The sequence below is a fragment of the Carcharodon carcharias genome, chromosome 19, assembly GCF_017639515.1.
Source record: "Carcharodon carcharias isolate sCarCar2 chromosome 19, sCarCar2.pri, whole genome shotgun sequence".
Lineage (NCBI taxonomy): Eukaryota > Metazoa > Chordata > Chondrichthyes > Lamniformes > Lamnidae > Carcharodon > Carcharodon carcharias.
This window is the reverse complement of record NC_054485.1, coordinates 94,331,938-94,355,845: the sequence shown is the minus strand read 5'-3', so window position 1 is coordinate 94,355,845 and position 23,908 is coordinate 94,331,938. Positions and strand designations below refer to the sequence as shown.

Genomic DNA, 23,908 nt, shown 5'->3' with positions numbered 1-23,908 from the left:
AACTTATATTGAGCTTGAAAGAGTAAAACAAAGTAATTTTGACCGGTGGATACAGGTGTTAAAAATAGAGACAATGTATGCTGCTCTTAGGGAAGTAATTCTTTTGGAAGAATTTAAGGATTCAATCCCTTTGTTAGTGAGAACTCATGTGGAGGAACAGAGGGTTGATTCTGTAAGACACGCAGCTGATGATTATGAGCTAGTTCATAAAGCTCCTCCTTTTTGTTGTCACCCTTTCAAATTGGAGAAGGATAAAATGTGGGAAGGTGAAAGGAAGGTAGGTAGTCAGGGAAGAGAAGGAGTAGCTGGAAGTTCCCAGGAAGTTTTCTCTCAGAATAAAAAGGAAGGTGCTGAAGGTAGAAATGACATTTGAAAATTGAAGTGTTTTCATTGTAATAAAGTGGGACACACAAAGTCAGTGTGCTGGAAATTTCAGGAAAAATCTATTGGAATCTTTGGGGTACAGAAAAGCTCTGGAAGTAAAAGTACTGTGGGTTCTGAGGTTCAGGCACAAGAGAAACCAGTGGTTTATGTAGAGGTGAAACAGGGAGAATCAGTGTTAGGTGAAGAAATGGGAAGGTATTCACAGTTTACTCAAGAGGATTCTGAGGAGCTGGTTGCAGAAATGTTTAAAGACTTTGTATGTGAAGGGAAAGTATTCCATGTGTACAGAGTGGGATAGGTAAAGATGTTAAAATTTTAAGAGACACTGGGCTAGTCAATCCTTAATGTTGTGGGATAGTGATATTTGCTGTTCAGAGTATTGCAGGAACAGGTAGTAATAAGTGGGGTGCATGGAGATACTAATTCTATTCCATTGTGGAAGGTAAATTTAAAGATCAAATGGAAAACAGGTGAAGTTATAGTTGGAGTGCTGGAAAAATTGCCCATTGCAAGTGTTCAATTTATTCTGGGTAATGATATAGCTGGATTGCAAAAGTGGGTGATGCCTATGGTAGCTGAGCAGCCTGTGGAAGTATTTTCAACAGAGGTGCTACAGAAGGAACATCCTGGATTGTTTCCTGATTGTGTTGTGACGGGATCGCAGGGTCACAGGGAAGGACAAGAAAAACGAGAAAGGCAGGCAGTTCAAAGGCAAGAAGAAGGTGTTGAAATCCAATCAGCTGGCACTGTGTTTGATAACATTGTTCAGGAAGATGGAATACAGGACAATTCAACTGAAGTGTTTCACTCAAAGAGGTTAGTGGAGTCACAAAAAAATTATTTGCAATTAAAGCATTTATAGCAGAAAGCTTATTCAGAAGCAGAAGCAAAATGTATTCCAGTATGTTATTACCTTTGGGGAGATATTTTAATGAGAAAGCTGAGTTCAGATCATGTCTCAGCAAATGAAAACTGGAGGGAAGCGCATCAGATTTACGGCATTAACATCAAGAGCACTTGAGAAAAGAAGTGGGGCCATTTACAGCCAGAGCACTTGTGAAAAGCAGTGGGGCAAGCCATTTATAGCAAGAGTTCTTGAGAAAAGCAGCAGGGCCATTTACAGCCAAAGCGCTTGAGAAAAGCAGTGGGACCATTTACAGAGAGATTGCTCGTGGACTTCATTTGAAACAGAGAGTGGATGAGCTTGTGGACTTTATTTAAAACTGAGGGTGGGTGAGCTTGTGGACTTCATTTAAAACAGAGAGTGGGTGAGCTTGTGGACTTTATTTAAAACAGAGCAGGGAGAATTCATTTAAAAAGAGCACAGAGACCAGCTGATTGGTGAGTTGAATTGGTAAGTACTTCTACTCTTTAGCTAAAATGAAGATCTATAATTAGTGTTTAGATCTCTAGTTTTTATTTTCTCTTTCTTAAAAATAGCCTGTTAAGTATAAGATCGATGCTGGTGTAAATAATAAAATTCAATAAAGGGTAAAGAGTAGGGATACTAGAGTAATTAATTAATAAATTAAGTAAAATAAGATGGCGATGGCTGGATGGGCAGTGTGTTGCTACTGCTGCACGAGGGGGCTGCTGGACACCAAGGTGGTCCAGAGCAGATACCTCTGTAGTAGGTGTTTGCAGCTCGAGGAATTTCAGATCCGAGTTAAGGAGCTGGAGTCTGAGCTGCAGATGTTGCGCCACATCAGGGAGGGGGAAAGTTATCTGGACACTTTGCTTCAGGACACAGTCACACCCCACAGGTTAGATAATTCTAATTTTATCTGTGATCAAGGACAGGAGGGTGTGACTGCAGGTGAAGCAGGTATGGGGATCCAGGGGGGTAGCGTTCAAGGAGCCTCAGCCCCTGAAATTGTCCAACAGTTATGAAGTTCTTGCAAGCTATGTAGACGAGAGCAGGGACTGGAGGGAGGATGAACGAACTGACCACGGCACCATAGTATAGGGAGCCATTCAAGTGGGGGAGGAAATAGGAAGGTAGTAGTGGTAGGGGACAGTATAATTTGGGGGATAGATACTGTTCTCTGCAGCTGTGAGCATGAGTCCAATAGGCGGTGTTGCCTGCCCGGTGCCAGGGTTAAAGACATCTCCTCAGGGCTGGAGAGGAACTTGGAGTAAGAGGGGAGGGATCCAGTTGTTGTCATCATTGTTGCTACCAATGATGTTGATAGGACTAGAAAGGGGGTTCTGCTGAAAGAATTTGAACAGTTAGGAGCTAAATTAAAAAGAAGAACCTCCAAGGTAATAATCTCTGATTACCCCCTGAACTACAGGCAAACTGGCATAAGTTAAATAAAGTCAAGGAGTTAAATATGTGGCTCAAAGATTGGTGTGGGAGGAATGGGTTTCAGTTCATGGGGCACTGGCATCAGTACTGGGGTAGGAGGGAGCTGTTCCGGTGGGATGGGTTTCTCTTGAACCATGCTGGGACTAGTGTCCTGGTGAATTGAATAACTAGGGCTGTGGAGAGGGCTTAAAACTAAATATAGAGGGGGGGGGGGGAGTTCTGGAGAGGGGATAAGTAGGCTTACAAAGCAAAAGAATATGGTGGCATTGCAGGGCAGCTACTTAGGTAATGATACCTAAAGTGTGACAGGAAGGGATAGAGTGTACAAATATAAAAAATGCAGCAAATAGGGTCAAAGGTGGAAATAATGGTAAAAAGGCAAAATTAATGTGTCTTTACTTAAATGCACGTAGAATTCGGAACAAAATCAATGAATTACCAGCACAAATAGAAACCAATGGTATGATCTTATAGCCATTATGGAGACATGGTTACAAGGAGATCAAAGCTGGGAAATAAATATTCAGGGGTATGTGACTTTTCAAAAGTACAGGCAGGAAGGAAAGTGCAGTGGGGTAGCTTTGTTAGTCCAAGATGGAATAAATACAAAAGCAAGAAACGATCTTGGATCAGAAGATGTGGAATCCATATGGGTGGAGGTAAGAAATAACAAGTAGAAGAAGACACCGGTGGGAGTAGTCTATGGGCTCCTAACAGTAGTTATGCTGTCGGACAGAGAATAAATCAGGAATTAATGAGGGCATGTAAAAAACGCAGTATATTGATCATGGGTTACTTTAATCTCCATGGAGATTGAGAAAATCAAATTGGCAGAGGTAGCCATGAGCAAGAATTCATAGATTGCATTCAGGACAGTTTCCTAGAACAATATGTTGTGGATCCAACCAAGGATCAGGCTATTTTGGATCTAGTAATGTGTAATGAGGCAGGTTTAATAAATGACCTCAGAGTAAAAGATCTCCTAGGAAACAGTGACCATAACATGGTGGAATTTAGCATTCAGTTTGAGAGTAAGAAACTTAGTTTGGAAACATCTGTGATAAACTTAAATAAGGATAATTACAAAGAAACGAGGGCAGTGTTGATTGGAGCGGCCTGGGAAAGGAGTTTAGCAGAAAAGGCAATTGATGAACAATGGCAAACATTTAAGAAAACAGTTCATGACTCACAACAAAGATGTATCCCAATGAGAAGGATTGTAGGAGGGGGATAAACCAACCATGGTCAGCCAAGGAAGTTAAGGATAGTATCAAAGTTAAAAGAAAGCATACAATGTGGTAAGCCAGAGGATTGGGAAAGTTTTAAAAACCAACAGAGGACCAAAAAATAATAAAGAGGGAGATAATAAACTTTGAGGGTAAACTAGCAAGTAATATAAAAACGGACAGTAAGAGCTTCTTTAAATATACAAAAAGGAAGAGAGAGGCCAAAGTCAACATAGGCCCCTTAGAGAATGAGGCTGGGAAAATAATAATGGGGAACCAGGAAGTGGCAGAGGAGTTGAATAAATACTTTGCATCAGTCTTCATGGTAGAAGACACCAATAGCATATTAAAAATATTAAATAATCACAGGGCAAAAGGGAGGAGGGGAGGAAATAAATACAATAACTATCACTAGAGGAAAAAGTACTAGGGAAACTAATGCGGCTAAAGGCTGATAAGTCACATGGACCTGATAGGTTGCATCCTAGGATATTAAAGGAAATAGATGCAGAGCAGTAGATGCACTGGTAGTAATCTTCCAATAGTCCTTAAATTCTGGAAAAGTCCCAGAGGATTGGAAAACTGCAATGGAACACCTTTATTCAAAAAGGAAGGGAGAGAAAAAACAGGTAACTATAGGCCACTTAGCTTAACATCTGTCATTGGGAAAACGTTGGAGTCTATTATAATAGATGTAAATAGCAGGGCATTTAGAAATACATAATCTAACCAAGCAGAGTCAGCATGGCTTCATGAAGGGGAAATCATGCCTGACAAATTTATTATAATTCTTTGAGGAGGTAACAAACAGGATAGATAAAGGGGAACCAGTAGATGTAACATATTAACATTTCCAAAAGGCATTTGATAAGGTACCACACAGAAGGCTACTAAATAAGATAAGAGCCCATGGTGTTGGGGGTAGTATATTAGCATGGATAGAGGATTGGCTAATTAATAGACGATAGAGAGTTGGAATATGGGGGCCATTTTCAGGATGGCAACCTGTAACTAGTGGAGTGCCACAGGGATCAGTGCTGGGGCCACAATTTTAACAATATATATTAATGACTTGGTGATAGTACATTCATTTCCCTCATCCAAGTTTGCGGATGACACAAAAATAGGTGGAAAGGCAAGAGGTGAGAATGACACAAAGAGTCTACAGAGGGACATAGACACGTTAAGTGAGTGGGCAAAAATGTGGCAGATGGAATATAATGTGGGAAATTGTGAGGTTATGCACTTTGGCAGGAAGAACAGAGGAGCTGAATATTATTTAAATGGAGGAATACTGAAGAAAGCTGCAGCACAGAGGGATTTGGGGGTCCTTATGCATAAATCCCAAAAAGCTAGCATACAAGTTCACCAGGTAATAGGTAAGGCAAATTGAATGTTGGCCTTTATTTCTAAGGAAATGGAATTTAAAAATAGGGAAGTCTTGCTAAAATTATACAAGACACTAGTTAGACCACACCTAGAATACTGTGAACAGTTTTGGTCCCCTTTTCTAAGGAAAGTTATACTGGCATTAGAGGCCATCCAGAGAAGGTTCACTAGGCTGATCCCAGGGATGGGGGGATTTTCTAACGAGGAGAGGTTGAGTCAGTTGGGCCTGTATTCATTGGAGTTTAGAAGAATGAGAGGCAACCCTATTGAAACATATAAAATTATTAGGATGCTTAACGGAGTAGATGCTCAGAGGTTGTTTCTCCTTGTTGAGGAGTCTAGAGCCAGAGGGCATAATCTCAGAGTAAGGGGGCGCCCATTTAGAACAGAGATGAGGAGGAATTTCTTCTCTCAGAGGGTAGTCAATCTGTGGATTTCTTTACCACAGAGAGCTAGAAGCTGAGTAGTTAAGTAGATTGAAGGCTGAGATAGACAGATTTTCACTCAGTAGGGGAGCCAAGGGTTATGGGGAAAAGGCAGAAAAGTGGAGTTGAGGATTATCAGATCAGCCATGATCTCTTGAATAGAGGAGCAGGCTCGATGGGCTGAATGGCCTACTTCTGCTCCTACATCTTATGGTCTTATAGATTATTATCCCATTAGAGCATAGAAATGACATCCTGAGGATTGTGAATAAAATTCCAATGGGGGGGGGGGGGGTGGTGCGGGGGTGTTGGTGTGTGGGGGGAGGGGGGTGACATTTAGGAATTAGGAAAACACAGGAAAAGATACAAAGTATTTTGTTTGGCCAGGACTGGATGGGATGTAGTCAAATTTTGTAGAACCTGTCATACATGTCAAATAACAGGAAAATCATAAGCAGTGATTAGGCCATCTCCTTTAATCCCAAAACCACCATTTGAAGTACCTTTGACCAGGGTCATGATTGATTGTGTAGGACCCCTCCCTAAGGCTAAAAGTAGAAATCAGAATTTACTGACAATAATGGATGTGTCTGCCAGGTTTCCTAAAGTGATACCTTTGAGAAATATTACAATTAAGAAGATTGTGGAGGAGTTAATTAAATTTTTTACACAATATGGTTTACCTAAGGAAATACAATCAGATCAGGGGTCAAATTTCATGTCACAGTTGTTTAAGGAAGTAATGAACAGTTTGTGAATAAAGCAGTTTAAGTCAACAGCTTATCACGCGGAGTCACAAGGAGCTTTGGAAAAATGGCATCAAACTTTAAAAAGTATAATGAAAGCATTATGTCAGAATTATCCACAGGATTGGGATACAGGAATTCCATTTTTGTTCTTTGTTATTAGAGATGATCCTAATGCATCGACTGGTTTTAGTCCTTTTGAACTAGTTTATGGTCATGAGGTAAGGGGACCATTGAAATTGTTTCATGAGAAATTGGTGGGTCAAAATTCAGAAACTATTTTCCTGGATTACATATCAAATTTCAAGGAAAGATTGTACAGGGCATGTGAGTTGGCTAGGGAATATTTAAAGATATCACAGCAAGTGATGAAAGCGAAGGCAGATAAGAAAGCTAAAACTCGCAGCTTTGTTTCAGAAGAGAATGTAGTAGTTTTGTACCAGTACTAGGTGATTCATTAAATGCAAGATTTAGTGTGCCTTACAAGATTGAAAAGAAATTGAGTGAAGTAAATGATTTAATAAATACTCCAGATAGAAGAAAGTAGCAGAGGGTGTATCATGTAAATATGCTTAAAAAGTACTTTGACAGGGAAGAGGAACAAAAAGAGGTAGTAGTTATGGTGGATGATGAGAAAGAGGTAGAAGTGCAGGACTCTGAAATTGATTTTCCTCTAATCTTGTAACAGTCTCTATCACAAGGGACAAAGTATTTGACAAGCTAATGGGACTAAAGGCAGACAAGTTGCCAGGACTCAATGGCCTGCATCCAAGGAATTGATAGAAGAGAAATTGGTCAAAATATTTCAGAATTCACTGGATTCTGGGAGGGTCCCAGCAGATTAGAAAACCGCTAATGTGATACTCCTGATCAAGAAGGGAGGGAGACAAAAAGCAGGAAACTATAGGCCAGTCAGCCTAAAATCTGTTGTTGGGAAAATGCTAGGGTCCATTATAAAGGAAGAAATAGCAGGACATTTAGAAAAGCTTAACGCAGTCAAATAGAGTCAGCATGGTTTTGTGAAAGGGAAATCCTGTTTGACAAACTTGTTAGAGTTCTTTGAGGATATAACAAGCAGAGTTGATAAGGGGGAACCAGTAGATGTAGTGTATCTGGATTACCAGGAGGCATTCCATAAGGTGCCACAGAAAAGGTTATTGCATCAGATAGGAGCTCACAGTATTGGGGGTAATGTATTAGCATGGATTGAGGATTGGTTAACACACAGAAGACAGAGAGTCAGGACTAATGGGTCTTTTTCAGGTTGGAAAGACGTAACTAGCGGAGTGCCACATGGATCAGTCCTAGGGCCTCAATTATTTACTATCTATATTAATGACTTGGAGGAGGGGCAGAGTGTAATGTACCCAGATTTGCTGACAATATAAAAATAGGTTCGAGGTCATGTTGTGTTGTGGACATAAGGAGACTGCAAGGGGATTGAATGAGTGGCCATAAGGTTGTGAGTGGGCAAAAAACTTGGTAGATGGAGTTTAATGTAGGAAAGTGTGAGGTCATGCACTTTGGTAGGAAAAATAAAAAGGCAGACTATTATTTAAACAGAGAGAGATCCCAAAAAAGTGCAGCACAGAGAGATCTGGGTGTTCTCGTGCATGAAACACAAGAAGTTAGCATGTAGGTGCAGCAAGTAATTAAGAAGGCAAATGGAATTTTGGCCTGTATTGCTAGGGGGTTGGAGTTTAAAAATAGGGAAGTCTTGTTACAACTGTACAGGGTGTTGGTGAGGCTGCACCTGGAGTACTGTGTACAGTTTTGGTCCCCGTATTTAAGAAAGGATATACTGGCATTGGAGGCAGTTCAAAAGAGATTCACTAGGCTGATCCCTGGGATGAAGGGGTTGGACTTATCAAGACTGTCTAAAAAGGTTAGGCCTTTATTCACTAGAGTTTAGAAGAATGAGGGGTGATCTTATTGAAATATTGAGGATTCTGAGGGGGCTCGACAGGGTAGATGTTGAAGTGCTGTTGTTGTCTGGCACACTGACCTCTACCTCACAGAGGCTGAGCGTCAACTCGCAGACATTTCCTCCTACCTCTCCCTGGACCATGACCCCACCACTGAACATCAAGCCATTATTTCCAGGACTATCACTGACCTCATCTCCTCTGGGGATCTCCCTCCCACAGCTTCCAACATGATAGTCGCCCAACCTCGGACGGCCCGCTTCTACCTCCTACCCAAAATCCACAAACAGAACTGTCCCAGTAGACCGATCGTGTCAGCCCATTCCTGTCCCACGGAACTCATTTCTTGTTATTTTGACTCCATTCTTTCTCCCCTTGTACAGTCCCTTCCCACTACATCCGTGATTCTTCTGACACCTTATGTCAGATCAACAATTTCCAGTTCCCTGGCCCCCAACCGCTTCCTCTTCACCATGGACATCCAATCCCTCTACACTTCCATCCCCCACCAGGATGGTCTGAGGGCCCTTAGCTTCTTCCTCGAACAGAGGCCCGAACAATCCCCATGCACCACTACTCTCCTCCGTCTGGCTGAACTTGTTCTCACACTGAACAATTTCTCCTTTAACTCCTCTCACTTACTCCAAATAAAAGGTGTGGCTATGGGTACCCACATGGGCCCCAGCTATGCCTGTCTCTTGATGGGGTATATGGAACATTCCTTGTTCCAGTCCTACTCCGGTCCCCTCCCACAGCTCTTTCTCCGGTACATTGATGATTACTTCGGTGCTGCTTCATGCTCTCGTCGGGACTTGGAAAAATTTATTAATTTTGTTTCCAATCTCCACCCCTCCATCATTTTCACATGGTCCATCTCTGACACTTCCCTCTGTCTCAATTTCTGGTGATAGACTGTCCACCAATATCCATTACAAGCCTACTGACTCCCACAGATAACTTGACTACAGCTCACCACACCCCGCTTCTTGTAAGGACTCCATCCCATTCTCTCAGTTCCTTCGCCTCCGTCGCATCTGTTCTGATGATGCTACCTTCAAAAACAGTTCCTCTGACATGTCCTCCTTCTTCCTTAACCGAGGTTTTCCACCCACAGTCGTTGACAGGGCCCTCAACCTGTCTGGCCCATCTCCCGCGTATCTGCCCTCACGCCTTCTCCTCCCTGCCAGAACTATGATAAGGTTCCCCTTGTCCTCACTTATTACCTCACCAGTGTCTGTATTCAAAGGATCATCCTCCGCCATTTCCGCTAACTCCAGTATGATGCCACCAAACACATCATCCCTTCACCGCCCCCCCACCCCCGGCAGCATTCATAGTGATCGTTCCCTCCGGGACACCCTGGTCCATCACCCCCTACTCCTCAACCCCCACCTATGGCACCTCCCCATGCCCTCGCAAAAGATGCAACACCTGCCCCTTCACTTCCTCTCTCCTCACCGTCCAAGGGCCCAAACAGTCCTTTCAAGTGAAGCAGCATTTCACTTGCATTTCCCCCAACTTAGTCCACTGCGTTTGTTGCTCCCAATGCGGTCCCCTCTACATTGGAGAGACCAAACGTAAACTGGGTGACCGCTTTACAGAACACCTGCAGTCTGTCCACAAGAAAGACCCAAATCTCCCTGTTGCTTGCCATTTTAACACTCCACCCTGCTCTCTTGCCCACATGTCTGTCCTTGGCTTGCTGCCTTGTTCCAGTAAAGCCCAACGCAAACTGGAGGAACAGCACCTCATCTTCTGACTAGGCACTTTACAGCCTTCCGGACTGAATATTGAATTCAACAACTTTAGATCTTGAACTCCCTCCTCCATCCCCAACCCCTTTCCATTTCTTCCCCTTTCCTTTTCCAATAATTTATATAGATTTTTCTTTTCCCACCTATTTCCATTATTTTTAAATCTTGTATGCCCTGCTAGTCTTTCCACCCCACCCCCACTAGAGCTGTAGCTTGAGTGCCCTACCATCCATTCTTAATTAGCACATTCGTTTAGATAATATCACCACCTTCAACACTTCTTTTTCCTTTGTCTGTGACATCTTTTGATTATCTGCTCCTATCACTGCTTGCTTGTTCCTACAACCACACCACCCCCCCACTTCTCTCCCCCACCAGCAACCCCCCCCCCCCCACCACCTTAAACCAGCTTATATTTCATCCCTCTTCTAATATTCACTCAGTTCTGTTGAAGGGTCATGAGGAATCGAAACATCAACTCTTCTTCTCAGTCGATGCTGCCAGCCCTGCTGAGTTTTTCCAGGTAATTCTGTTTTTGTTTTAGATGTTGAGATCTTTCCACTAGTGGGGGAATCTCAAACAAGGGGACATAGATACCGAATAAGGGGGCACTCATTTAACACTGAGATGCGAAGGAAGCTCTTCTCTCAGAGGGCAGTGAATGTCAAGAATTCTCTACTCCTGAGAGCTGTGGAGGCCAAATCACTGCAAGTATTTAAAGAGGCGCTAGATAAATTTTTGATATATCAGGGAGTGGAGGGCTAAGAGGAATTTGTCTGAAAGGGGAGTTGAGACCTGGGGCAGATCAGCCATGATCTTACTGAATGGCAGGGCAGGCTTGAGGGGCAGAATAGCCTACTTCAGCTCCTATTTCTTAGGTTATGTTCTGATAAGGGCAATGCATCTTCACTATTGCACTGGAGTGTCAACCTTGATTTTTATGCTCAAAACCTAGAACAGGATTTGAACTTAGAACCTTATGATTCAAAGACAAGTGTGCTATCAACTGAGTCACAGCTGACACAAGGCTGATAGCTGATGGAGGTTGCACACTGCAGGGCCTCTGAATTGGTGACCTTATCCGAGCAAGAGATGCCGAGGATACATCCGAGACAGGTCAGTCTTTTCTCCTGCCTAGCATGTGTTGTCCAGGACTCAGTGCTGAGAGACAGCCTCTGAGATGTCTTCTTTTTTTCCTCAACTGAAGATTTCCTCCACCGCTGTGGACAGTCCTTGACCGTGTTCACCACATTTCCCGCACTTCTCCACCACCCCTTCTCCTCCCTCCCAGAACCACGAGGAGGTTACCTTGTCCTCATCTTCTCCCTGTCAATGACACCGGATCATAGCCCGAATTACTCACCAACATATTGAGGTCACGGAAGTGTAAAACAGCAGTAGGAGGCACCGAAGCGTGTAAAGAACAGAGCCGCAATGTACATCCTCCGTCGATGCAGCTTTTTCATCAGAGAGCAGAATATGTTCGGACCAATGTCTGTCTTTCCACCCGGGATACTTATCATTTGGTTGCTCCTGGCGCTTTTAAACGACCCACGAGGTGAGTATGTTTTAGATCACGGGGCAACCCAAAATAAACGTCGAGCAATCGACACAGCGGAGAGAGGGCACAATACCGCGGATGCTGGAAATTTGAAATTGAAACAAAAACAAAAAATGCTGGAAAAACTCAGGTCTAATAGCACCTGTGGAGAGAAAAACAGAGTTAACGTTTCATCTGAAGATGAGTCATACGGACTCGAAACGTTAACTCTGTCCTTCTATCCACCGACGTTTGGAATTGCTTGGAGTACAATGCCTTTGTCAATTTAAATGGATGATTTATTTCTCCATCTTCTCTGTCCCTTCCGGTGTTTCGGGGATGCTGTGTATTTGCGACCTTTTTCTGTTTTTGATTATCAACAGTTGCAGATTTTCTTCTCTTTGTTCCCATCCCTGCGCCCATGGGGGTTACCATTTTGTAAGACTTGAACGCTCAGGTTATGCTATGCGGGCACAAATGGGTGTTCAAACAGAAACAAAAACAGAATTACCTGGAAAAACTCAGCAGGTCTGGCAGCATTTCCAGGTAATTCTGTTTTTGTTTTGGATTTCCAGCATCCGCAGTTTTTTTGTTTTTATATTTTTGTTCGAGCAGAAAGGTTACCTCACAAGTGCTGGTTTAGGACTGACAGATTGACAGATCATTCAAAGGGGCCAAGGGTCTGTAACATATAGCAGGGTAAAACAGCTCAGGAGAACAATATATCCAGTCCCATTCAAATGTTTAAATGGGCAGAAGCCCTCGCTGGAAGAAATATGCAAACAGCAAAAGTAACTGAGCTGGAACAGGATGCAAATTGAGGTCACTTCCTCGGTAAAACAATGTTTATGGAAAGCAGCAGCAGTTAAAGCTGGAGGGTCAATAAAAAGGGATTTTCGGTTGGTAATAGGTGGTGTGTTTAATCTTTTCTTTTTGATAATCAGTTTACAGTTTGAAAGTCCCGTATTTCGGAATTAAAGGTATTTTGGCTTATCACCAGTGTAGAACAGGTTCGAAATGGAAATTGGAGAATATATTTATTCGTGTGATGTGAGCATTGGTGATGGTGCCAGCATTTATTGCTCACCCCATTCCCTTGAGATTGTGCCGCTGAGTGAGTGAACAGCTGCAGTACTTATCAATACAGCAGTTAAGACCCAACTAAATAGCTTGCTAGGCCACTTAAGAGGGCAATCATTGGATCTGGAGTCACATATAGGCCAGACTCGGGAAGGCTGGAAAATTTACTTCTCCGAAAGTCATTAGTGAACCAAATGGTCTTTTACAACGATTCAGTAGTTGTATGCTCTGCATTATTCATACTATTGCTTGCAGTTCAATTTAATTAACTGAAATTAAATTATCCGGCTGCTGTAGTGGATTTTAACTAATTTCTGATCATTAGGCTCAATACAGAAGGTTCAGAGGAGAAGTGAAAAAACGAATATGGGGTGCAAAGAGAGAGTGTGAGAAGAGACTGGCAGTTAATATATATGGAATCCAGTCCCCTATAGGCATATAAATAGTAAAATGGTGATAAGAGGAGTGGGGCCAATTAGGGACCAAAAAGTGGATTCATGTACAAAGCCATGGGGCATGATTGAGATGCTTGAGTACTTTGCATTTCTTTTTACCAAGGAAGAAGTTACTGCTCAAGACAACGAAAGGAGGTAGTTGAGACTGGATGAGCTAAAAATTGTTAAAGTGGAGGTATTAGATTAACTGATTGTACTTAATTGGTAAGTCACCAGGGCCGGTTCAGATGCATCTAAGGCTGAGGGAAGTAAGGGTGGAAATGTCAGGGGTGGTGCCAGATGGTCGGAGAATTGCAAATGTTGTACGCTTGCTTAATAAAGGGAGTAAGGATAAGCCCAGCAATTACAGGCCAGTTTAACCTCAGTAATGACGAAGCTTTTCAAAACAACAATTCGGGACAATATTAAGTCATCAAGACAAATGTGGATTATTTAAAGCCAGAATGGGTTTAGTAATGCCAAATCATGTTTAACTAACTTGCTTGACTTAACAGTGAGGGCTGATGAGGCAAATGTGGTTGGTGTGGTGTATATGGACTTCCAGGTTGGCAAACTGTAACTAGAGGAGAGCCATAGGGATTAACTATTTACAATCTATATTAATGACTCAGATGATGGGACCAAGTGTATTTTAGCCAAATTTTCTGACAACACAAAGATAGGAAAACAAGTTGTGAGGAGGCTACAAAGAGTCGGCAAAGAGATATATTTTGTTTAGTCAAGTAGGCAAAAAATTGGCAAATGGAGTATAATGTGGGAAAATTAGGTTGTCCAATTTGGCAGGAAGAATAGAAAAGCCAGATATTATTTGAATTGAGAGAGACTGCAGAATGCTGAAGTACAGAGGCATCTAGGTGTCCTTGTACATGAATCACAAAAATATAGCATGTAGGTGCAACAATTAGTTAGGAAGGCATATGGAATGTTGGTCTTTATTGCAAGGGGGATGAGGTATAAAATAAGGGAAGTCTTGTTTCACCTTTACACACCATTGCTGTGACTGCATACAGTTTTTACCTCCTTATTTAAGTATGTGTATACTTGCATTGGAAGCAGTTCGAAGAAGGTTCATGAGGTCGTGTCCTGCAATGAAGGAGTTGTTTAATGAAGAAAGGTTGAGCAGGTTGGGTCTATACTCATTGGAGTTTAGAAGAATGAAAGGCGATCTTATTAAAATATACAAAATTCTGAGCGGGCTTAACAGGGTAACTGCTGCAAGGATGTTTCCCCTCATGGGAGAATATAGGATTAAGAGGCACAATTTAAAAGTAAGGGGTCTCCCATTGAAGACGGAGATGAGGGGGAATTTTTTTTCTCAGTGGATTATTAATTTTTGGAATTCTCTTCTCCAGAGGACAGTGGAGCTTGGGTCACTGTCTATCTCAGCCTTGAATATATTCAGATTTTTGATCTGGGAGATGAGTGATTTGGGGTTCAGTGGGGGGGGGGGGGGGAGGGGGGGGGTGCGATCAGCTGGAAATTGGAGCTGGCTTTAATCCAATTAAGATACACACAAACACACACATAGAATTCCAATTTAAAAATAATTTCCTATAACATAATAGACATTAATATTTCTTCATGATACCATATAAAACACTAGTTTGTCCTCAAGTGGACTATTGTGACTGGTTCTGGGGACCACACTTTTTCAGTGATGTACAGGCATTAGAGAGGGTGCAGAAAGGACTTACAAGAATGGCTTCAGGAATGCGGAACTTCTGTTAAATGGATAATTGGAGAATCTGGAATCTGAATTGGAGAATAGCCTTGGAGAAGCAAAAGTTGAGGGGATATTTGATAGAGCTGTTTAAAATCATGAGGCAGTTGCACAGAGTAGCTAGGCAGAATCTGTTCCCTTTGATGAAAGGATCCAGCACCAGAGGACACCGATTTAAGGTGATTGGCAAACGAAGTAGTAGCGACATGCTGTAAAACGTTTTAATGCAGAGAGTGGTTAGGGTCTGGAATGCACTGTCTGATGGTGTGGTGGAGATAGAGTCATACAAGGCCTTCAGAGGAGAATTGGGATAATTATATGGAGAAACAAATTGCAGTGCTAAGGAGAAAAAGTGCAGTGAATTGCTACTGTAGAGAGCTGGCATGGACATGATGGCTGAATGGGGTCCTTCTGTGCTGTAGCCATTCTAGGTTTCTATGATTAGTTCATGTCTGTGGATTAAAAGTTAGTAGTCTAACCAGTCTGCCACCATACCAATATAATTGGTATTACACCATTATTCACAATTAAAATTACTGTCAATGTATTTTTTAATTCATTGTCGCTCTTCTGTCCACCCTGCAGTAAACTGGTACAAGCTTCCATCATATCAGCGCCTTTTGTTCTCTTCTGTCTGATTTTTCATGGTACAGCACAGACTGCTCATTTCAAGTTCAGAATATAGCCCAGAAACATATTTTATTGCTTTGTAAATATTTGTATCATTCATGACCGGATACAGGATGTTTAACATAGTGTGTGACAGTGGGGCAGGTATAATTAAACAAGTCTTGATTAGGTTTGGAGTTTGGCGAAGAATTATTTGGAACCTTTTTTCCAGGGGATTTGATGAATTGCGATACACTGCACCAGGATTGTGAAAGAAGTGTATTCGATGGGGATTTTCTCCCACTCTGTGCTTTTTAACATCATAGACTAAGCAAGCTATACGGGGGAAAGGGACCAACCATGGTCAAATTGGTTTGAATAATTTTGAGTTGATGGGGCCTTGCTACTGGATTTCTGATTCCCTCATTTTCTATTGGAATGCTATGGCCATGGAAGAGTTTAGCTATTGGACTGTGAAAATGGAAAATGGGCTTAAATAAGGGTGTAAATATCCATTCATTCATTCAACGATACAGAAGGAGTGCAGTGACACAGGCTTAGGGCTTGTACAGCTAAGTTTCATCCCAGGCAATGCCTTTACCAATTGAGCCATCAAGCTGGCTGATGATTTATCCTCTGTCATCCAACCTGCGTCCTTAGCGTGGCTTCATCTTGTGGCCTTTCATAAAATACATTTCATTATCTGACTTGGATCCTTGTTGAAATGTGATAGTATTTTCAAAAGTATGATAGCAGGTCCTGGCTCTCCACATTACTCACTGTTAAGTCATTAGAATTATTCTGTTCCTAATTTTTAATGTAGACCCATTATATATGTTACATTAATCCATTATACCTAGAGATGGCCACGGACTGCTCTCAAATTGGACAAGTTTCTTCTTTAAAGTTCTTTCTAAGGATATGGGCGACACTGGCTAGACCAGCATTTATTGCCCATCCCCAATTTCCCTTCAGAAGGTGGTGGGGTGCTGCCTCCTTGAGTCACTGCAGTCCATGTGGTGTATGTACACTCATATTGCTGTTAGGGAGTTCCAGGATTTTGACCCAGCGATTGTGGAAATGCAAATAGAATAAATTGCTTTTGCTCCTCATTACAACACACACTATGGGGTTGGTTATCTCAGTTGACTAGATGTCTTAGAGTGTGGTGCAGAGTAATACCAACAGCATGGGTTCAATCACTGTATGGTAGAGGTAATTCATTTCCTTTCCCCATAGGTGTGAGTCATGATTATGAGCTCTCAGACAGAGGGGATCCTACATAATGATGACAACGCATACAGATGTCCAATTTTGTGGATGGAAGCAGTTAAAGCATCTCCATCACTGCCTCCTTAGTGGTTTGAAGCATTTGCTGATAGCTGCTCTGGAATTCCATTTAGATGAATCTCTGTTATGGTTGGACCAAGGCTGGAATAAATTCTGCAGCTGAGTGGTCAGAGTGGGAGTCAAATTGAGCGTTGATGAGCAAACTGAGCATTGGGCTGAGCTGAAAAAAGAGACATGTCGAAGCTTTTTATCTTGCACTCATCAGAACATTCGCAAGATTACTAAATGTAAAGGGAACAAGTTATATTTGTTGAGAAGTGCGTGCTGATTGGTTTTCAAGTGGACTCTGGTAGAGGCATTGCCAGGGAGAATGCACTGGTTAACTGATGACTGACAGTTAACTGCCAAGCTTTGTTTAAGTTCAAACCAGCTTGATGCTGGTCGAGGCATTGCCCTTGGAGAATGAACCAGAAAATGGCTGTCACCTATTTTGTTCAGTTGAAACAGGTGCAATGTGTGTGTACATGTTCTTTCTGTCTGTAAAGAACCCTGTGTATTAACAAATGTCGCTTCCAGCATGCGTAAGTGCAGCACACCGCGAGCTTGAATAATAATCTTAAATTGGTTGTTGGTGTAATTCTTAGGACTGTGTAACAAATGTCCAATCACAGAATCACATCTAATGTTAGACACTATGTTTTGTGTTTTGCAAGCACAGGCTGGTTGGGTACTGTCAGTACCTTGCCTGTTGCAAACAGCTGAAGGGATGTGTTGTTTGATATGATCTGCAGCTTTTGGGACATATGGCCTACACACCTAATAACATTGAAATTCATATATCACACTACTCATTTGTGCAATAAGCAGAATGTCTGAGCTTTGGCCATGGTTCCGATGGTTCTGATTGTTACCAAAGGAAGAATATATTTGTCTTGGAGAGGGTGAAATGAAGGTTCACTATGTCCATTGCTACACGATTTCCCAACATGAATATACCCTTTCAGTCACATTTACAGACCAGGAAGATCATGCATAGATTTTCCTGTGCAATGCTGGCTGAGAAGCCTTTCTCCCAGAGGTAACTGAGCGGATAGATGGCCACTGCCTACTTTCACCAGGTGAAAGACACTAATGCCTTATATTCTTTGCTATGACATTGTCTTGGCAGCTTAAGAATATAAGTAATAGATACAAGAGTAGACCTTTTCCTGCTCCACCCATTCAATAAGATCATGGATGAACTACTGTATCAACTCACTTTCCTACCCTAGCCCCACGTCCCTTGATTATTTTAGTGGCCAGAATTCCATTGAATTTTGTCTTACATGTACTCATGGACTGAGCATTCACAGCATCATGGGGGAAAAAATTCCAAAGATTCACAGCTCTCTGAATGAAGAAATATCTCCTCATTTCAGTCCTAAATATATAGTCAGCCCGTATCTTGAGACTAGACTGTTAATTCAGACTAGCAGGAGATTACACACTCAGTATCCACTCTGTCTAAGGATTTTATATGTTTCAATAAGATTGTCGTTCTTCTAAATTCCAGAGAATATGAGCCTATTCTACTCAACATCTCCTCATAGGACAACTCCTTTTAATTCTAAGGATCACTCTACTGAATCTTCTACCAAAGCAAGTATATTCTTCCTTAAGTAATAGCCACAATCATAACCGATGCTCAGTTTGCTCGAAGGTGTGACCTCTACTGCCTTGTAGGACAAGGGTTCCAGGCACATGGGGACACCATCACCTCAAAGTTCCCATCCAATTCACACATCATTGTCGCTGGGTTAAAATCCTGGAACTCCCTACCCAATAGCACTCTGGTAGTACAACACCACGTGAACTGCAGCGGTTGAAAAAGGCAGTTCACCTGCATGTGAGACTGTTGCTCCTTAATTGCAGTTTTTTTTGAAGAATGGGTTCCTGAAGTGTGGGTACTGAGACCATTCGGTTGAGCACAATTGTTTCTTCATTCTTGGTCGAGGAACAGCACACACTCACACTTTATCTCTTCCATTCTCAAATCCTCAATCTCTTTGTTGCTCAAAACTGCACCTGCTGAAAATACTTCTGACCAACATGGCTTCCAATTTCTCTTTGCTCTGCATGGCCTACTTGATGCACTGCACCGAGCCTCGAAGATTGCAGCGCATTTGTGCATGCACTCATCTTAAAGGAACAATGCTTATGAGTCACTAGCTACTTTCTTGTGAGTGGATGTTGTTGGGCTGTTGTTTACAATGGTAAGATACCAGGGTAGTGTTGGTTACAAAAATAAAAACAAACTGCGGATGCTGGAAATCCAAAACAAAAACAGAATTACCTGGAAAAACTCAGCAGGTCTGGCAGCATCGGCGGAGAAGAGAAAAGTTGACGTTTCGAGTCCTTATGACCCTTTCAACCAAAAAATCGTTGAAGGGTCATGAGGACTCGAAACGTCAACTTTGCTCTTCTCCGCCGATGCTGCCAGACCTGCTGAGTTTTTCCAGGTAATTCTGATTTAGTGTTGGTTACAATCTGGCAGGGACAGAGATGTTGTTGGAACATGAGGGGGGCGGGGGGGGTGGTGGGGGTTGGTGTCTGAGACAATTAGCAGTTTTAACCTCTTCACCCTTAAGTTTTGAAATGATTCTAAGTGATATCCTAATGAATTACAGTAACTATATTTAATGAAGTATGAGTAAGATTCAGTAGTATGAAACTGCAACAGCATTACCATTACGCCTGGGGCAGATCGCCATGTGACTACACCCAATGGCCATGCCCAAGGTCATGTCAGTCAATGTGCCATGTACATCTGTGGTCCCACCACCAGCCCATCCTTCCATGAGGGTTCATCTGTGCCATGGTCCCAAACCTCCTCTGGCCAAACACTTTTACAATGTAAATGCTCTGAGATCCCCTTTCTTACACTCTTGCTATGCTGCAAAGCCTATGGAGACTAATTTAACCCAAAACTGATTTGAGATCAATTACAAAAGGTGTCGCACACCCAGACCAGGCCAGTGTTTCATATCCTAAATGTCATCTATGTTTTTCCTACTCTCAGATCATTATTATTATGTGTTGTTTCAATGCTAGTGAATGGTCAAGGCAAGAAAAATATTGTGATCTTGGTACTCAGGTGCCTTGATTAAGATTCAGGGTACTATTGTTTTCTCTGCCCTATCTTGGTCTCTGAAATTATACTAAGGCGTGTTTATCAATTAGTTCTCACACAGCAGCCTGTTTTCATGCACTGATTAAATTTCTGCTGAAGTTTACCTTTTTACAATTTGGTTCCTTTTGAATATTTGGGGTTAATGAAAGCCCACTCACAGTTTCCCATCAAGCCATCTCTCAACCACATTTCCCAGGGCATGTTACAAGCAGGAATGAAAATGTGGTTCAGTATAAGATTCAGTACAAGTGTCATCACATCACTGCTACTGGAAGCTTGAATATACAATATTCTGGAAGCCCTTTCAAAAGAGAGAGAGTATGAAGTCACATACAATAAAATTAAATAATTGTACAGTTGGTCGTAGTATTTAAGTTGTTTTTTTCTGTTAAATTAGCAAGAAAACCCAATGCAGGGATTTCCCAGTATTCTTAAAATGTGTCAGAGTCAGAGAGGTCTACAGCACAGAAAAAGGCCCTTCGGCCCATCGAGTCTGTGCCAATCAAACAAGCACCTACCTATTCTAATCCCATTTTCCAGCACTAGGCCCATAGCCTTGAATGCCATTGCATCGCAAGTGCACATCCAAATACTTCTTAAATGTTATGAGGGTTTCTGCCTCTACCACCCTTTCAGGCAGCGAGTTCCAGATTCCCACCACCCTCTGGGTGAAAATATTCTTCCTCACATCCACTCTAAACCTTCTGCCCCTTACCTTAAATCTATGCCCCCTGGTTATTGATCCCTCCACCAAGGGGAAAAGTTCCTTCCTGTCTACTCTATCATAGTAGGGTGACTACTCATAATTTTATTCACCTCAATCATGTTGCCCCTAAATCTCCTCTGCTCCAGGGAAAATAACCCCAGTCTATCCAATCTCTCCTCATAACTAAAACTCTCCAGCCCAGGCAACATGCTGGCAAATTTCCTCTGTACTCTCTCTAATGCAATCACATCCTTCCAATAATGTGGATTCCAGAACTGCACACAATAAACTAGCTGTGGCCTAACCAGCATTTTATAAAGTTCCAGCATAACCTCCCTGATCTTATATTCTATGCCTCGGCTAATAAAGGCAAGTATCCCATATGCCTCTTAACCACCTTATCTACCTGACCCACTACCTTAAGGTACCGGTCGACATGCACACCAAGGTCCCTCTGATCCTCGGTACTTCCCAGGGTCCTACCATTCATCGTATAATCCTGTGCCTTGTTTGTCCTGCCCCAGTGCATCGCTTCACACTTATCCAGATTAAATTCCATTTGCCACTGATCAACCCATCTGACCAGCCCATACAGTCCTCCTATAATCTAAGGCTATCCTCCTCACTATATACCGACCTACCAATTTTCATATCATCCACGATCAACCCTCCTACATTCAAGTCTAAATCATTATATATACGACAAACAGCAAGGGACCCAACACCGATCCCTGTGGAACCCCACTGGAAACACCATCCAGTCACAAAACCACCCCTCGACCATCTGGGACCCTCTGCTTCCTGCCACTCAGCCAATTCTGGATCCAATTTGCCAAATTGCCTTGGATCCCATGGGCTCTTACCTTCGTTATCAGTTTCCCATGCGGCACCTTATCAAAAGCCTTGCTGAAGTCCAATTAGACTACATTAAATGCATCGCCCTCATCTATACACCTGGTCATCGCTTCGGAAAATTCAATTTATTTGGTCAGACACGACCTCCCCTTAACAAAACCATGCTGACTGTACTTGATTAATCACTGCCTCACCAAGTGTAGATTAATTCTGTCCCCCAGAATTGCTTCCAATATTTTCCCCACCACTGAGTTTAGACTGACTGGCCTGTAGTTCCCTGGTTTATCCCTTCATCCCTTCTTGAATAACAGTACCACACTGGCTGTCCTCCAGTCCTCTGGCACCTCTCCTGTGGCCAGAGAGGCATTGAAAATTATTGCCAAAGCCCCTGCTATCTCCTCCCTTGTCTCACTCAACAGCCTGGGGTACATTTCATCCAGGCCTGGAGATTTATGTACTTTTAAGCCTGCCAGAGCACTTAGAACCTCCTCCCTTTCTATGCTAATTTCTTTAATTATATCACAAGCCTTCTGCCTGATTTTCATACCCAGGTCGTCCCTCTCACTTGTGAACACTGACACAAAGTATTCATTTAAAACCCTATCTACATCTTCCGGCTCCCCACACAAATTACCACTATGGTCCTTAATGGGCCCTACTTTTTCCCTAGTTATCCTCTTACTCTTAATGTACTTGTAAAATAACTTTGGATTTTCCGTTATTTTACCTGCCAATGTTTCTTCATGCCTCCTTTTTGCTCTCCCAATTTCCTTTTTAAGTTCCCCTCTACACATTCTATACTCCTCTAAAGCTTCCGCTGTTTTGAACCCTCGGTATCTGCCATAAGCTTCCATTTTTCTCTTTATTCAATCCTGTGTATCTCTTGACACCCAGGGTTCCCTGGGTTTGTTGGTCCCACACTTTATCTTTACTGGAATATGTTGGCCCTATACTCTCCCTAATTCCTTCTTGAATGAGTCCCACTGCTCTGACGCAGATTTACCTGAAAGTAGCTGCTCCCAGTCCACTCTGGCCAAATCATATCTGATCTTGTTAAAATCGGCCTTCCCCCAATTTAGAACTCTGATTTCTGGCCCATCCTTGTCCTTTTCCAGAACAACCTTGGATCTAACGGAGTTATGATCACCATCTGCAAATAGTGCAGATATCACTTGCCCGGCTTCATTCCTTAAATTTAAGTCCAGGGCCGCCCCATCTCTTGTTGGACCTTCTATGTACTAGCTTAAAAAGCTCTCCTGGATGCATTTTAAGAATTCCGCTCCCTCTAAACCTATCACACTATGACTAACCCAGTTAATGTTGGGGAAGTTGAAATCCCCCACTATTAGTACCATATTATTTCTGCACTTCTCCGAAATTTGCCTACATATCTGCTCTTCTATTTCTGTCTGACTACTTGGAGGCCTATAGTACACACCCAGCAATGTGATTGCTCCTTTTTTGTTTTTCAGTTCTACTCATATGGCTTCATTTGAGGAGCTTTTAAGATGTCATCCCTCCTTACTGCTGTAATTGATTCCTTGATCAATATTGCAATACCCCCTCCTCTTTTACCTCCTTCCTTGTCTCACCTGAAGACCCTATATCCTGGAATATTGAGCTGCCAATCCTGCCCCTCTCTCAACTATGTCTCTGTGACAGCAATGACATCATACTTCCATGTGTTAATTTGTGCCCTCAACTCACCTGCCTTATTCGTCAGGCTCCTTGCATTAAAATAAATACCATCCAACCTTGCCAAACTCCCTGTGCCTTAACTGACCTTTAATTTCTATGCCTTCCAGACTCACTTGCTCTCTCTTCTAATTTTGGCTGTGCGTCTCCCCCCTGCTGAACCTCCTCTCAGGATCCCATCCCCCTGCCAAGTTAGTTTAAACCCTCCCCAACAGCACTAGCAAACCTTCCCACAAGGAAGTTGGTCCCATTCTGGTTCAGGTGCAACCCATCCACCTTGTACAGATCCCACTGCCCCCAGAAATGGTCCCAATGTGCCAGAAATCTAAAGCCCTCCCGCCTGCAGCATCTCTCCAGCCACGCATTCACCTGGACTAACCTCCTATTTCTATACTCAGTAGCGCATAGCACCACAAGAAATCCAGAGATTACTACCTTTGAGGTCCTGTTTTTGATTCTGTTTCCTAGCTCCCTAAATTCTGCTTGCAGGACCTCATCCCTCTTTCTACCTATTTCATTGGTATCAATACGTACAACGATCTCTGTCTGTTTGCCCTCTCCCTTTAGAATGCCCTGCAGCCATTCAGTGACATCCTTGACCCTGGCACCAGGGAGGCAACATACCATCCTGG

At 42.5% G+C, this 23,908-nt stretch overlaps 1 protein-coding gene across 2 annotated transcripts in view; it reads left to right on the top strand.

Annotated features, from left to right (window-relative positions):
- The first annotated feature begins 11,480 nt into the window (after positions 1-11,480).
- Positions 11,481-23,908, top strand: part of LOC121291642 (T-lymphocyte surface antigen Ly-9-like) — a 38,870-nt gene continuing 26,442 nt past the window's right edge. For both annotated transcript variants that reach the window (XM_041213107.1, XM_041213108.1), the window contains exon 1: positions 11,481-11,715. In XM_041213107.1, coding sequence (XP_041069041.1) covers positions 11,592-11,715 — 124 coding nt within the window. In that variant the 5' untranslated portion in view covers positions 11,481-11,591. The remainder of the gene's footprint in view (positions 11,716-23,908) is intronic.